At 39.2% G+C, this 15900-nt stretch overlaps 2 protein-coding genes and 1 pseudogene across 3 annotated transcripts; all 3 read right to left on the bottom strand.

Moving 5' to 3' along the window:
- Nucleotides 1-3005: 3005 nt before the first annotated feature.
- Nucleotides 3006-3641, bottom strand: LOC137747741 (uncharacterized). Its single transcript, XM_068487897.1, has one exon. The coding sequence runs from the start codon at nucleotides 3639-3641 to the stop codon at nucleotides 3006-3008; it is 636 nt and encodes a 211-aa protein (XP_068343998.1).
- Nucleotides 3642-7735: 4094 nt separating this feature from the next.
- On the bottom strand, nucleotides 7736-11305 carry LOC137747740 (uncharacterized; annotated as a pseudogene).
- Nucleotides 11306-12028: 723 nt separating this feature from the next.
- LOC137747676 (uncharacterized) lies at nucleotides 12029-14898 on the bottom strand. 2 transcript variants are annotated; one of them, XM_068487830.1, is made up of 5 exons: nucleotides 14725-14898; nucleotides 13504-14492; nucleotides 13122-13322; nucleotides 12693-12888; nucleotides 12029-12436 (listed from the first exon to the last, which is right to left on the bottom strand). In XM_068487830.1, the coding sequence occupies exons 2-5, from the start codon at nucleotides 14377-14379 to the stop codon at nucleotides 12252-12254; spliced, it is 1458 nt and encodes a 485-aa protein (XP_068343931.1). In that variant the 5' UTR covers nucleotides 14380-14492; nucleotides 14725-14898; the 3' UTR covers nucleotides 12029-12251. The 2 variants fall into 2 exon arrangements, with proteins under 2 accessions (XP_068343931.1, XP_068343932.1); XM_068487831.1 differs by having other exon boundaries at nucleotides 13504-14395.
- Between the last annotated feature and the right edge of the window lie 1002 nt (nucleotides 14899-15900).

The raw sequence follows: 15900 nt of genomic DNA, 5'->3' as shown, positions 1-15900 counted from the left end.
TATTTTAAGTCTCCCAAGTTCTTCATTTCGAATTCTGCAGCAAGGTTTATCTGCAACCTTAATATTTCATCAGAGTCATCCCCTGTAATAATCATGTCGTCTACATAGATAATCAAAGCAGTTACTTTATTCAATTTACGCCTTACAAACAGCGTATGGTCGGAATGACACTGACAATATCCATTCTTCTTCATGACCTGTATGAACCTGTCAAACCATGCACGAGGTGACTGCTTAAGTCCATAAAGTGACTTACGCAATCGACAAACCCCCGTCTTCCTACCCACATCATATCCTGGAGGAAAAACCATATATACTTCTTCCTCCAAATTCCCATGAAGGAAAGCATTCTTCACATCGAACTGTTTTAGTGGCCAATCCATATTTGCAGCTAAAGAGATAAGTACACGTACCGTATTCATCTTGGCTACCGGAGAGAACGTCTCCTGATAGTCTACACCATATGTTTGAGTATACCCTTTCGCTACCAACCTTGCTTTGTATCTTTCTATAGATCCATCAGCCTTGTATTTGATTGCAAACACCCAGCGGCATCCAACCGACTTTTTCCCGTTAGGTAGTTCCACTACTTCCCAGGTTTTATTTTTCTGTAGAGCCATCATTTCTTCATCCATTGCTTTCACCCACCTTGGATCTTTCAAAGCTTCCTCCACTTGAGTTGGAACTTTAATGGACTCTATGTTATTTACCAGAGCCTTGCGTTCAGGTGCAAGGTTCTTACAGGATACATAATTGGCGATTGGATACCTCACCTTCCCTTCCGGAGAAAACCTGTCAGGTGGCACACCTCGATTTTGTCTAGGTGGTAACTTATATGTACTGACAATATTATTTGAATTAGTTGTACTTACCTCAGGTATATTCAGAGAAGATGCATGGGACGACACTGTGGAACTAGAGAGAGGGGATAAGATACTACTAAACTCAGTACTTGGATCGGTAACATCCAGTTGTTCCTGTACAATACTAGGTTCGGCAGAAGCTGGCTCACCCTGATTATTCTCCTTGGTCTCCTCTGCAGCAGCCTGCTGTGGTGCAGCACTTGATTCGACAACAACCTGCTGCGGTGTAGCACTTATGCTCACATCAGTTTCAGATTTACCATTAACGTTTCCCCCTAAATCCGAATCCAACCAACCAAGATCACCCACAGTCGCACTCTCCCCCTGGTGATCTGAAGTGGACCGGGTAGAAGCATAAAAATATTCGGATTCAGAAAATGTAACATCCATAGTCACATACATATGGCGGGTTCCGGGATGATAACATTGATATCCCTTTTGTTGAGTAGAGAAACCCACAAAGACACACCGAAGAGCACAGGGATCAAGCTTACTACGATGAACTTTGTGGATATGAACATATACCACACACCCAAAAACATGAGGAGTAAGAGTATTTATGGATACCACTGGAGCATGTGTACTTAGCACCTGGAGAGGAGTTTGAAAGCCCATAACGCGGGATGGCATACGGTTGATGAGATAGATAGCATAAGTAACAGCTTCAGGCCAAAAACGTTGAGGAACGTAGGCACCTATTATCAATGCACGGGCAGTTTCCAAGATATGACGATTTTTCCTCTCGGCAACCCCGTTTTGTTGTGGAGTGTGAGGACACGTCGTTTCGTGAAGAATCCCATGAGTACGGAGAAACTGAGACAACTCAAAATTAATATATTCACCTCCATTATCAGAGCGGAGAACTTTAATAATGGAGGAATATTGAGTCTTGATCATCTGATAAAAAGACTGAAACACCATAGCAACATCACTCTTATGTTTAATTACATATAACCAGGTTATACGGGTGCAATCATCAACAAAGGTAACAAACCATTTAACTCCAGAAGCCACACTTACAGGGGAAGGACACCAAACATCAGAATGCACGAGATCAAACGAAAACAAACTTTTATTCATACTTGGAGGAAACGAAACACGATGGCTTTTAGCAAGAATACAGACTTCACAATGTAAGTCTGATTCATTTATTCCATGAAATAAACTAGGCAACAAACGCCTTAAATAACCAAAAGAAGCATGACCTAAACGGTGATGTAACATCCATACGTCCTTCAAATTACTAGTAGTGGACGTCCGAACCGCAGCAGCTCTTCCCGGAACGACATCATCCACATAATACAACCCCTCTCTCTTAGTGTCACGCCCAATTATCTCCTTGGTCTGAATATCCTGAAGCAGACAAAAAAAGGGATACATTAATACAACACAATCTAACTGTTCCGTAACTTGCGGTATAGATAGCAGGTGATGAGATAAAGACGGAACAAATAAGCAGTGATGCAAAGAGAGAGATGGTGTAAGACACACGGTGCCTGCTCCATTAATCGAAGTAGTAGTACCATTAGCAGTCTCCACACATGTTCTACGGAGCGTGGTCATATACTGAAACAAAGTTTTATCATAGGTCATATGATCCGTTGCACCAGAGTCTAGTATCCAACCTGTATGCTGAGCAGTGTCGGAGGCTAAGAGAACACGGTCTACAGTACCTGGATTTGAAGATGGTTCACCAAGAGTAGTATGAGTCAACAAAGAGTGACTCGGCTCACCAGAAAGCACCTCGGCTTCTTTGTTGTTGCTCGATGTTGCAGTAGCTAAGGCTGCCCGTCCACCTCGTGAGCTATTGTTCCCACGTTCTTTTGCACGCAACCGTTTCTTCAACTTCGGAAACCACTCGGGTACTCCATGCTTCTCAAAGCATGTATCTTCGGTATGACGAGTTTAGCCGCAGAAGGTACACTTCAAATTATCTTTGTTTTTCCGGGTGAAAGAGCGGGAATTCACAGACAAGTTTGACACACCACCAGAAGGAAGACTGGCAGGAGATCGTGACACCATAGCCGCTGCATGTCCTCCTCTTTGGCTGCCAATATGACTACCACCCATCATCGTGGCGTGACGTTGTGTTTCACGCCTAACCATAGAGAACACCTCCTCGACCGACGGAAGCGGTTGGGTTCATAAGATGTCACTACGAACCTTATCAAAAACATCATCCAAACCTGCCAGAAAGGCATATACTCGGTCCAGTTGGACCTCCTCTCGTAGCGTCTTCAAATCTTGAGCACACTCTATCTTAATCGGCCGCCGTTGATCCAACTCTTGCCACACAGATTTGAGATCAGCGTAGTACACCCCAACTGGACGTCCTTCCTGTCGAAGTCGAAACGACTTAACCTTCAACTCATAAATTTGAGAGATATCAGAGCCATCATAGTACGTTCGAGCCACCTCCTCCCACACTTCTTTAGCGGTACAGAGGTGAATGAAAAAACTCATGATGGCTGGCTCCATGGAATTAATCAACCATCCCTTCACAATAGCATTCCCAGTCTCCCATGTCTCAAACTCGGTACTGTCTTCCCTGGGTTCCTTGATACTTCCTGTCACAAAACCCTTCTTACCACGTCCTGCAATATGCATCTCCAATACTTTGGACCAAAGCGGATAGTTGGACCCGTTAAGTTTCACTGCACTCGGCACTGCCGAGGCATCATTTTGGATAATCACAGAATTGAGAGCAGAATTGTTGGCAGAACCACCAATGCCAAATCCTGGCTTCTGCCCCGAGCCCCCATCTTCAACGTTCACCATCTTCCTTCACTGCAACACACACCAGCAATAGCACGACAAAAGCAGAACAAACACACAGCCCTTGCCAAAAACACAGCAGCAGCAAGACAGAACCACACGGCAGCAGCAAAACAGCGTGCTGCAATCACAGTATACACAGTATGACCAATCTCTGCAACAAACTGCGCAGGAACCAGTCAACCGAACGTCACAGCGGAAGATACAGTTTTCTAGGGTTACGGTAGTTTGGCTCTGATGCCAAGTTGAAATATACGGCAGGAATAATAACTTATTTTATTCCACACACCAAAAAGAGATATATATACAACCCTAATTACATAAGGAAACATAATAGGACACAATATCTACATTCCTAAAAAAGATACCTCCTATAATATTTACATGATCTTTATATGCTTTTAATGACTCATGCTAACACGTTACTATGGCTTAGACAGACGAGGAATCCGGTGACAAATTCTTGGGTGTTCTGAAGTATCGATATTTCGGTGTTTTAATTGTTAGATCTAGGTTTTTGTATTTCTTTTTAATAAAGATCTAACAGTTTAAACACACAAAATAACGGCTACTCTAGAGCATCTAAGAAAATCTCATTCAGTGGTAACTCAAGGCTTTACAATGAAAATGAATACCAAGACAGAAAAACTCCTTAGTCTGTCTATGAACTATCCATACCCTCACAAACCAAACGAGACCCGAATACGAGTCTCACTCGGTTGTGAGAGCCGAACGACTGATGGGTTTCAGCGGGAATACGAAAGAATACTTCCATGGACAATAGTTCCTTGTAATACAATCCTATTTCGCTAAGAGTATATTTGAGATTGCTTATTTGGAAAGTACTTTTGTTCGGAAGGGTTTGTGCTAGAAGTTCTTTTATTATAAATAAGTTAAAAAATTATTAGAAATTCAAGTGCTTCTTGAAGAACTAAGATTTTTTACTCATGTAGTCATAAGAGAGTTTGGTTGTTATTAAACGTCTTTAGCTACTTCAGAAGCAAACCCAACCCTGTCCCAAATCTTAGCAGATTTCGGTTCTTACATAGACGCACCGCATCGATAGTTTTGAATAGGGCCGTATACATACATCTAAACCACAGAGGGAGATTTGAAATCAACTAATATTGATCCCAATTGATATTGCACAATTAAGGCTCATAACAAATAAGAATTTTATTACCTAATTTTTAACCTAGGATTTCTAAGTTCTAGATGTCGTGAGATTTTGGAAAGGGATCTTCTGCGGATCCCTTCTACTAAATTCATCAAATCAATTAATCCGGGTTCTTGAAATTTGATTAAACGGCAACAAACAGGGATCCATTTAAAATTTATAGATTAAATTTTAAAAGTCCGAATTGGATGATTAGGTGAATTTAGTGAAAATGATCCTATCTGGATCCTGAGATTTTTGCTGTGCTCCAGTATCAGTTCATACTTCATAGAGGTTGTCAGCCGTAGAACGATCCTGCAGATTTAATGGAGGCATTCTAGCCTAGGCAAGACTGGATTCTAGCGCCAAATGGCGATTGAGTTTTATCTCTCCTCAGTACAATTGAATTCGGTATGACAAGGAACCTTACACCTCCTCAAGTACAAGTACTTCTGATCAGGCCCTACCACGCCAGATTCAATAAGGCCTTGCCCCACCTACCAAAGACGTCAGGGGTTTTTTTACGAGTAACTCAATGAATGCTTAGAAAATATATTATATTACTTTCTGAAAATGTCGTCCGTGTCCGTATACTATTGTTGTACTTCTGATCAGGCCCTACCACCCCAGATTCAATAAGGCCTTGCCCCACCTACCAAAGACGTCTGTCGGGAGGATAGGACGTCTACGACAGCAATGATCACGGTTTAACACGCTGGTGCAGCCTAGCTCGTACCGGGCACGTAATGCAAGTGCGTTGTCTTGTAGCTTGAACGACTATGAATTTAACAATGCAGTCTTGACCGTAAGAATGATAGCAACCCTTTATGATAAGGCTTGTTATATTAAATCCTCACATGTTGAATACATTCCACATATTATTGAATACATTTCACATATTTAATACTTCATATTTGCTTTTCAATTAAAATTTATATTAATACACCTCACATACTTCTCTATAAAACCTGACATACCACGATCTCAACATACATTTTATATTTTCTTCACCCCACATTTTCTACGTACACTTCACACTCTTCCCATCTTAGGTGCAAGTGAAAGATCATGAAAGAATCCTTCTTCTATTTATTTAAAGTATAGAAATTAAGAACATTGAATTGAAAAATGATCAAGGAAGTATCCTTCCTGTTTTAAGATCATGATGTGTGTGGAGAGAGACATATTGAGAGAGCCAGAAGGGATGTCTAGCTCTTGGGTGCCAAACAATCTCTGCAGTTTTTGTTTATGCATTTTCATTCAGCAACAAAAACAAAAAACTCAGGAATAGAAAACAAAAAAAGTATAAAACTTTCAGTATGTTCTTATATCTACATTGCTTTAATAAATAGCTCACAAGAGACCAACGGAGCAGAACTTTGTTGGTAGTGTACAAGATGGCTTAGCTAACAGTGCTCATTTGTCACATAATTCAAGGGTAGTCCTTTGAAACATTTTAGTTAAACGGAATTCATGTTTGCCTTTTACTCAAGTAGTTGAGAAGTTAAAACTATAGTTTTAAGGATTTAAAACTGATATTTATTCTCCTCCTTCTAGGAGGCAATATATAAGATATAACTTGTGACAAAAGTAATATCAAAAGAGTTCTAGCCAAACTAAGAAATATAATTATATTCCTAATCTAATAGGGCTCACGCCAACAAGGTGTTCCTTGAAAGATGAAACTTCAAACAGACAGGGAAATCCAACTGATCAAACGACATTGAAGGTTCGAATCAAAATGAACCCTGATAACACGGCTCAGAAGAATGTAGCAATATATAGTGGTCTTGGACTTGGCTCTCCATCTTATCTTTGGAGAACAGCCTTGAGGAAAGTAAGGAGATGATACCTCCATCTCAAGTGATTGTGGATGACTCTCCCACTAACATTATTCAGGTAAGCTAAGATATTTTAGTGCAGTTTCTATTTCTATAGATGAACCTAAAATGATCTGTTGCATTGATGGGTGTTGTTTATGTTTTGTAATAGGTTATGATTTCCTTCCCTGTTCGTGGAGATGCATTGATATCACCACTTCACGATAGTTTTCTTTGCTTAATACGAAAGAGAAAGCTTTAGCAATAAAAACTAGTTCCTTCATCTAAGGGTCATCAAGAACATTCATCTTTGTCTAAGAGTTGAAGAAGATAAATAATCTTGAGATATATAAGTTAAAATGATTTGGGGTGTATTTATAATTTTTTTTTTTAAAGGTTGAAATTGTCATTGCATGGTAGGTTAAATAAGTTACCTAGTATTAAATTAAGTGTGGGGTGTATTGAACATTATATACTTCTCACACACTATTCGTTAATTTCTGTCCGTTAATTTTCTTCAATTCATCCGATTTAATGGCCGAAAATTAAAAGGGTGTATGAGAAGTAAAAAAGGGTATGTGGATATCACACCCCTTATATGAGATGCTAATAAAAAAAAGCCTTATGATAAACGAGTCTTTTAAATCAATTGCCTCGACACAGAAGTCACGTACGAAAGTTCAGCCGGTATCACTTGCAACCGTGAGTGCAGATTCACACAAGGCATTGCCTAACCCATCAGACGTCGTCTGTGAGGATTGGATGACATTAGTCGGGGTCTAGCACGCCGGTGCAGCCTTGTTCAGGGCAAATAAATTCATAATAATGGATGTCCAAGGAAAGGAGAAGTTAATTGCTTTTGTGAGGAGTAAAGCTAATATAACTTTTCTTTGTTCAGTATTAAAATCTCTTCCAACAAAATTTCATTCCATGCTATTGTGCTAAACCATTTTAATATACCGTCACATCCATTAGCCATTCAATCTATTCCAAAAAACAAAAAAACAAAAAAAACTCAAAGCAATAATGATATCCTGAACATCTAGGGTTCTTGCATATTGGAAACGTAACGAGAGCTATTTTAGTAATTGCATTCATCAATCTAGGAAATTACCAAAAAATAAAAAATAAAAAAATTACCAGAACCTATCACAAAAAACATGACCAGCAACTACGTACATCAATCGTTTCACTATTTTTCGAGCTCAGTCATCATCAGCAGATTTAATTCCTACGTTGGCGGATGCAATTTGGGGTCGGACAGTAAAAATAATTCGATCTTTCTCCTCCACATTTGTAACAGAAACCATATTGACACCTACAAGAAATCCATCAGAAAAAAAATAAATAATGAATGACGATGAAACAAAAATCTATACCAAAATATGAAGTCCATCGAAGTTGTAGGAGGGGTAATATAGTATCTTAATCTAGAATTGGAAATCCATCAGCTAATTAAATTTTATTTATTCGAGCATTGTAATCTAATTAAAGTCAACATGAGGAAGCACACATTAATCTAAGCAACTTATTTATACCTATGTCTACATCAATCAAACTTTCTTTTTTTTTTTGATACAACAGCCTTTTACACTAACGGGGTCGTTTGATAATTGGAAAAAAAAAAAAATGGTTATCTATCAAAACAGCCCCTTAGAAAATTAATCAATCCGAAAAAAAAAGTAGAAGAAGAAGAAAGAAGATGCAGAGAAGTACAAAACTGACCTGCATTTCATGTGGCTGCACCCAGATTTTCTTTCAACATAGTACTTGCAATTTGGACACCTCCTCCACCTCTTCTTCTTGTCAAGCTCTTCCAGCATCTTGTCTTCACCCCTCTTTCCCAGTTTCTGAAAATTGGCACAATCAAATTCGGTATGCCAAGGAACCTTACACTTGGCGCAAAATTCTCTTTCGCAATGAGGACACACAGACCGAGTGGTACCCTCCGGATCCTCATGAATCAACAGCGCCGAGCACGCATCATCGAAGGGACAGTATAAGTACTTCTTCCGAGGCCCCATAAGTTCCATAACCACAGATTCACATAAGGCCTTTCCCCACCGATCAAAAACGTCTTTCGGGAGAATTGCACGACAGTACTCTAGGTCTAACGTGCCGGTGCAGCCTGGTACAGGGCACACAATGCGAGTGACATTGTCTTGGAGCTTGGAAACTATGAATTTGACAATGCAGCCTTAACAGTAAAAATGGGTGCAACCCCTTATGTTAAATGAGTCTTTCAGGTGAACTGGCTCAACACAGAAATCACATATGAAGGTTGAGTCAATATCGCTCTCAGGGGAAGGTACAGACTCAGATAAGGCATTGCCCCATGAAAAAAAGACGTCGGATGGGAGGATTTGGCGGCAGTGCTCTGGGTCTAAGACACCGGCACAGCCCAGTACAGGGCAGGTAATGGAAGTGACATTTAATTGGAGGTTGGACACTGTGAATTTAACAATGCACTGTTGACAGTAAGAATGAGGGCACCCCTTGATGTTGAATGAGTTTTCGAGATGAATTGACTGAAGACAGAAGTCGCATACATTTTTCACCACTTTGGAAAGGTGCTTACCGAATTTGTTGCTGGTGCCCCTTTCGTTTCCGTTGCTTATTTTGTTGCCCGTCTTCTTTTCTCTCTATATATTTAGAGAACTGGATGAAAGATGTATAATTGAAAATTGTGTAAACTCAACTCTATGTTTTGAGTTGAGGCTTCACGTTAATATATATAGAGATTACAGATATAATACTTGACGCATTGGGATACAACATAGAAGCTCGGATGTTATTCCTTGGCTAGAAAATACTGGTAAACCTAGAATTCTCTCGGGAGAAAGAGAGGTAAATTAAACCCAAGTTTGATTGGTAATAAGAATAAGATAACAAAACCCTAACACCAAGAAGGTGTACTTATAAGTTCAAATACAAATCCAAACCATAATAGGACTTAACGTTCAACTAGGAAAACAGATAATTAACAAAATTCCAAAGGTATCCCCAAAACTTAAAACACAGTTTTGGGATAGTCAACGAAGGTTTTGGCCAAAATTGCCTTGTGTCACAACAGAAGCGAGCGAGTCTTGCTGACAGTTTTGCGTATTATAAGTCTTATTCTGACAGCGACGATCAGTCCTGCACTCCGCTAGTCTTGCCGCCAGTTTTGCATCTTTCGAACTGCTCTTCAGTCACCTCCGCCTTCTGTTCTACATCATACTAATTTATCTAGGACTAGGAGTTACAAAGTTTACAAAACAGAAACAGACTATGAAAGCTTCTCCTTTTCAGTTGTAGATTCCATCTCCTTACCAAACGTGGATTGTGCAACATCAACAGCAGACAGCATCGGTGATTTTACATTGAAGAGTTCATTCTGGGGAAGATAGGGCGGCTCTTCATGTAGACTCTGATCTCATTTGTTTAGCTTCCTTTGTCAACGAGTATATGGATTTTGAAAAGACTTGACCTACGTTTCTTCGAAAGAAATTATTTACTTTCGGATATTATGGAGGAGCTTTAGGGTTTAGGGTTTTTCCTAATGAACCCTGCTCATTTTGGATTTATGTAAAATTTACCATATTTAGCTCATGGGGGCATGATTATAGATTAGAGTTGTGAACTTGTGAACCAAAAATCTTTGATCAACTAGATATTTTTCCAAGTTTTTGTGAACTCCTGATCTTTCAATTGGGATTTTGAAGTAATAAATTGTGGATTGTCTTGGTAGTTAGGGTTTTTCTCTTCAATGTACTATGTTTTGGGTTTAAACACTCTCATTATCGATTGTATTTCAAAAAATTAAGATTTTGAACAAATGAAGTTTAATGGTCTTCTATAGAGACCTAATGTGAATTTTAAATGAAGAATAATGATATTCATATCATATTTTTTATACTAGTTATGCAAATGATTTGAAGTGTCATGTCATTTAAGGATTTAATCTCATTTAATGTTAAGTTTTATCCTATTGAATCTTGAGTTTATTCATTAGATTTAGAATCCTAATTATATACTTCAATTTTTTAACTCTTTTAAAATCAGAATTGGAGTAGATCGACTAATATTGATCCCAATTGATATTGCACAATTAAGGCTCAAAACAAATAAGAATTTATTACCTAATTTTTAACCTAGGATTTCTAAGTTCCGGATGTCATAAGATTTTTGCTGTGCTCCAATATCAGTTCTGACTTCATAGAGGTTGTCAGCCGTAGGACGATTCTGCAGATTCACCTCAGTACATTGGTAGAACAAGTCAACAAGAAATCTCATTGAGTCTAAAGTCAGCCTCTGTTCCCTCAAGCGCCACACCAGCTTGAGTCTTTACTGGCTCATTCAACGACCGAAGCACCTCAGAGTCATCTGTTAACTATGGTCGTTTTCCCCTCGTCAGAAGTTGATCAACTTCCAATCCATACATATTGTGTCATGCACTGCTCGCAAAACCTCAGGGGCAATCCCGCGAGGTGTCCTAACAGAAACATGAGCAGGAGGTATTCCTATGGGGGCGATGCAGCACGTATGCAAGTAAGCTGGAAGGAGGACCGCTGTATCAAAATCACAGAGCTTCACAACAGGTGTTCCATCCGCTCTTTGCTTGATATCCAAATCAATCAAAATGTTTGCACTTTTTATGTCACGGTGAATGATGTGTTTTGAAAGCAGCTCCACCAGTGCACTGGCGACATTTTTGTCAAGAGTAGTCCTATCGACCTATTTTTACTTCTCACATACCTATCTTAATTTCTGGTCATAGAATCGAATGAATTGAAGAAAACCAATGACAAAAAATTAACATAAAAATAAAAAATTGCTTCAGTCGACCTGTTTTTATTTTAAATACGTTGGAATTTTTGGAAAAAAAAAAAAAGGAAAGAGAAAGAAAAATAGTATTTGTCAAGTCCTTCAAAAAGCGCCTCTGATTTCTATGAATCGTTAGATCTTTCAAGTTTTTAAACCAAAGACAGCTATAGGCACATTTGATTGTCAAAGAAAACGTTTTTAACTCTTTCAGAAGCAAACTCAAGCAGCCCCCAACTACTTGGGAATTTTGGTTGTGCAAAATTCTCATCTTTTAGAGACAGCAAAGCATAAAGCATCTTCATTCATGGTTAAAGAAACGACGCCAAGTAATAAGCTTTGGTTCTTCCCCAAACGCACAGCATTTTTCAAGACATTTTCACTTTGGGGTGTGATATCCACACACCCCATTTTACTTCTCACACACTCTCTTAATTTTCGACCGTCGGATCGGATGAATTAAAGAAGATCAACAGACACAAATTAACAAGGGGTGTGTGAGGAGTAATATGGGGTATGTGGATAGCACATCCCTTTCACTTTTACTCTTTACAGACTTACCGATGCCAACGCTGGCACAAAGGCAGCGAGTAATACGGTGCAGCGCTGCATTGTCAAATAATTTGATATATATACATTTATGGGTTGCTTATATACAAGAGGAGTTCCAAGTGATTTCACAATTGGGGTAAAAAAAGAAATAAATAAATTTAACTGTCTGGCATGAATCTTAATTCTATTAACTTTAATGTACAGTTTCAAACCAAAGGTGCCCCATCGATCGCGTTCTGAACAGAAAGCTTAAACACGTAGACTTCGGAGATGCAGCCGGAACTAGCACTGTAGACAGGAGTAGAGGTTTTTCAGGGCCGTATACAGGGGCTCAGCAGCTTTTGGTCTGTCCACAGGTCCGAGTAGTATATCAGAAGTCGTCAAGTAAGGGTCACCATAAAACTTTAGATTGGTATCCATCCTAGTGGCCACAATGTTCCCTTCCAATGATACTCCAACAAATGCACCTGTCAAAACATTGCAACGGCACACCATCAGGAGTCGGATTTTTTCCCAAGCTTCCACACTACCCCCCAATCAATGGAACCCTCAATGCGTTAAATAAACAATGGCTGCTACGTATTAAGAGTTTGAAAATAAAAAGACAAACCAATACTAAGCTTTTCTACTCGTACCAATGAAAAGACTCGCGTGCCATGATATAAAGCGGATGATCCTAGTTATTAACTAGAAATATTTACGAATCTAAACATGTTATCATACCTTTGCTACAACTGTATGTATAGCACACTCCAGAACCTCTGTCTCCAGCACGCATGTCTGCTTCCAGCACTCTACCAATAGGTCCTGCTGCAGCACTACACCCAGCACCAAGAGAAAAATGCATGCGACTACAAAATGTTTTTACAGCTTTTAAATCATGAAGCACAATTATGAAGTCCATGAGCTCACCCCCAATCTGGAAAAAGAAACAGTGGGAATGCAAAGATTACCGCCTGAGATAGAACTAAGTAGAAAATTCTGCCAACATTTAGAATTTCTCAACTTACTGAAGCAGAAGAGACCAAAAATCAATTTCAAAGTGCTGTAGACAAATGCATATGAATATATGTGGTAAATAATGGATATGAGTTCTTACTCCTCAATAATGCCTTTCTTCAAACTTAAGCAATGAAGATTTTGCAAATTTACCTGTGCACCCCATCCTAAGCCAACAGAAAATATGGATGATGGAGCAGACCATGATCCATCTGACCTTCGAGCAATTACCAAACCAGTACCGAGTTTGTAAGAGAGAAGCGCACCAGCTTTCGCAACCGTTAAGATTGCCAGACCTTTGGCTCCTCCGAGAACTGCTGCAGGTATGGACCTCTCAGGATTCAACCTAGCAACCTGTCAAATATAAGATAATATGTCAGAAATCAACTTAGTTTGGAAAATGAGAACTCTTTAGAAGCCATTCTATGCTAGTTTCCATGCAGATGAAATGAAAGACGAGTTTGCAGGAAACTAAAAATCCAGAAGCGTAGGAAAAACTAACTTAACGAAACATAGCTAAAGTTCAGAATTGCACCTGGGAATAACTTCTCAATGTGTTGGATGCTTTGTATATCTCTTGTTCCATGGAAAACCCAACTGGAAGATTTAACCATCCTCTTGTACAAGTCCAATCCATGACATCGTGCTTTGCCGCTTGCGCAGCATTGCTAATGCTGTTAATTAGAACACTCTGTAAAGGATCTAGCCTATCATAGCAGGCATCACAGACCCTCTGAGGATTCCTCTCCCTAAATTTGACAGGCAACAAGCACCTTCCTTTACTACATGTTCTGCAGAAAATGCCTCCACAGAACCGACAATGATGCCTCCCACGAGTAAGTGCAGTGAAAGTCAAAGTGCACTGCATGCACACTGTAGTCGAACTATCAGGAAGCCACTCAGGGGGCTCAGCTTCCAAAACATCTTTGTACGCATTGTAATTAAAGGCTGTTGGCTCAAGAAGGGGTGGGGCACTGGGTATGTAAACCGACGAGTGCACGTAGGTATCACCATTCTTTTCTGAGCCCAAAAACGAAACATTCGAATTGGGTAGCTGCTTGTCTGATGGAAGACCAGGCGCTTTTTTCCGGCCAGTCAGAATGGCAAATACCCCAGTCAGCACATTCTTCAAATTAACCTCAGGTTGCATATTATTCTGAGGTAAATCACAAGGCTCTTCGCTCGAATCATACCCACTGCCATCAACAAAATCTTCGGATTCCAGGGGAAACTGGTACGAATAGTCGTGCTGCTCGTGCTTGGATGCTACTGCTGGGTAACTAACTTTCCCGCAGTGTTCTGGCTCGGGCCAATCAGACCCATCATACTCGTCATCATAATGGAATTGGGGTTGGTGTTTGTCTATCTTCGGAAGGGACGAACGCGGAACTGTCCCCTCAAATCTCTCCATACAATTCCTCAAATCCCTACACGAGTTTCAAGATTTCGGTTCGAATCGAAACCAGAATATGTCACAAAGATCAGACATAAATAAATCCCAGAAAAAAGAATAAACTTTGAAGTCTACACCAAGCAAAGCAAGGTAAAAATTCGGAATTAATTAAGGGAAACGAACACGAAACAAATATGCAGCTGAAAAATAAATAAAAATCGTAAATTAATTATCTTTTTCTGCAAAAATAACACGAATTCGAATTCGGCAATTGGGAATTTTGCTTCTGGTTTGTTCTAGGGTAATTGAATTGAATTAAATTAAATTAATTAGAAAAAACAGATAAACCGACAGTAGACGTACCTGTTGATCAATTCGAGCAGTTAATTGAACAAAACTGAGAAAGAAAGCTGGTTCGATTGGGGATTTAATATTTTAGGGTTTTGCGATCAACGAAGAAGAGAAGACGAAAATAGTAAAAACGACAGCGGAGTTCTTGAGATGTACGGAAAGACTTTGGCGTCCTTGTTTGGTCACAATAACAACATTCCGTCGTGTGCACGTTTTTATATTTTAATTTTAATCTTAAAAAGGAAATGACATGTCGTTTGCTTTATGGCAAAATATTACGAAGGATTTGGATCCTCTCCTGAGCTCAGGGAACTAAGTCTCCTGAGTAAAGAACATGGGTTGTTAGATTTTGATCTAACGGCTACAATTATTATAATTTTTAGAGAGACCCTCTGTTTGTAGCCGTTAGATCAAAATTTAACGACCCGTGTTCTTTACTCAGGAGGCTCAGCCCCCTAAGCTCAAGAGAGGATCCAAATCCACCAATGAAATTCTTTCAGCCAGTGCCCCAGACAGGGGTGGTGGGACATTGCAATTAAATTTTAATTGTCATATAATATAACGGTTTAATAGTATTTTTTTTTATTTGTAATTAAGAGTTTTTAAGTTTGATTTTCATAAAAAAAAACTTTTTACACGCCACCTCACTCGGCCATGATAACAAAGAAATTAGCACCACCAAGCATGATAACAAAGAATTTAGATGTCGGCAAATGAGGTGTTATGAAATGGCTAAAAGTATTTTATGTCAGTCAAAATAGTATCTGATTGTGTTTGGTTAACTCATGATTTTTCTTAATATCATATGATATTTTATAGCAAAATGAGTTGCCCATGTAGGTCAAATTTAAAATCTCTTACTTATAATTAAAAATGAATACCATCAAATTCTAATGCAAAATGAAAAATTGTTAACCATAATTGGTAAACACATGGAAAATTTTCAGGAGGCGATGACAAATAAAAGTAATCGTTTAAGGAAATTTACAGCAAATATTCTTGTGCGGCAAGTAAGAGATGGGCTTGCACATCTCAAGGTCCGTCGTTTTGTGCCTATATAAGAAGCCTAATTTAGGGTTACTTTACAACACAGCCGTCAGTGTTCTAGGGTTTGAATATTAATTACAAGAATCCCTTCTTCCACATACCGACCGATCCAACAGTTTCACATCCCTCTTTTCACACTAA

Source organism: Pyrus communis, chromosome 10, assembly GCF_963583255.1.
Source record: "Pyrus communis chromosome 10, drPyrComm1.1, whole genome shotgun sequence".
In the NCBI taxonomy this organism is placed as follows: domain Eukaryota; kingdom Viridiplantae; phylum Streptophyta; class Magnoliopsida; order Rosales; family Rosaceae; genus Pyrus; species Pyrus communis.
Note: the sequence above shows the minus strand (reverse complement) of the source record. Positions and strands in the feature narration are given on the sequence as shown.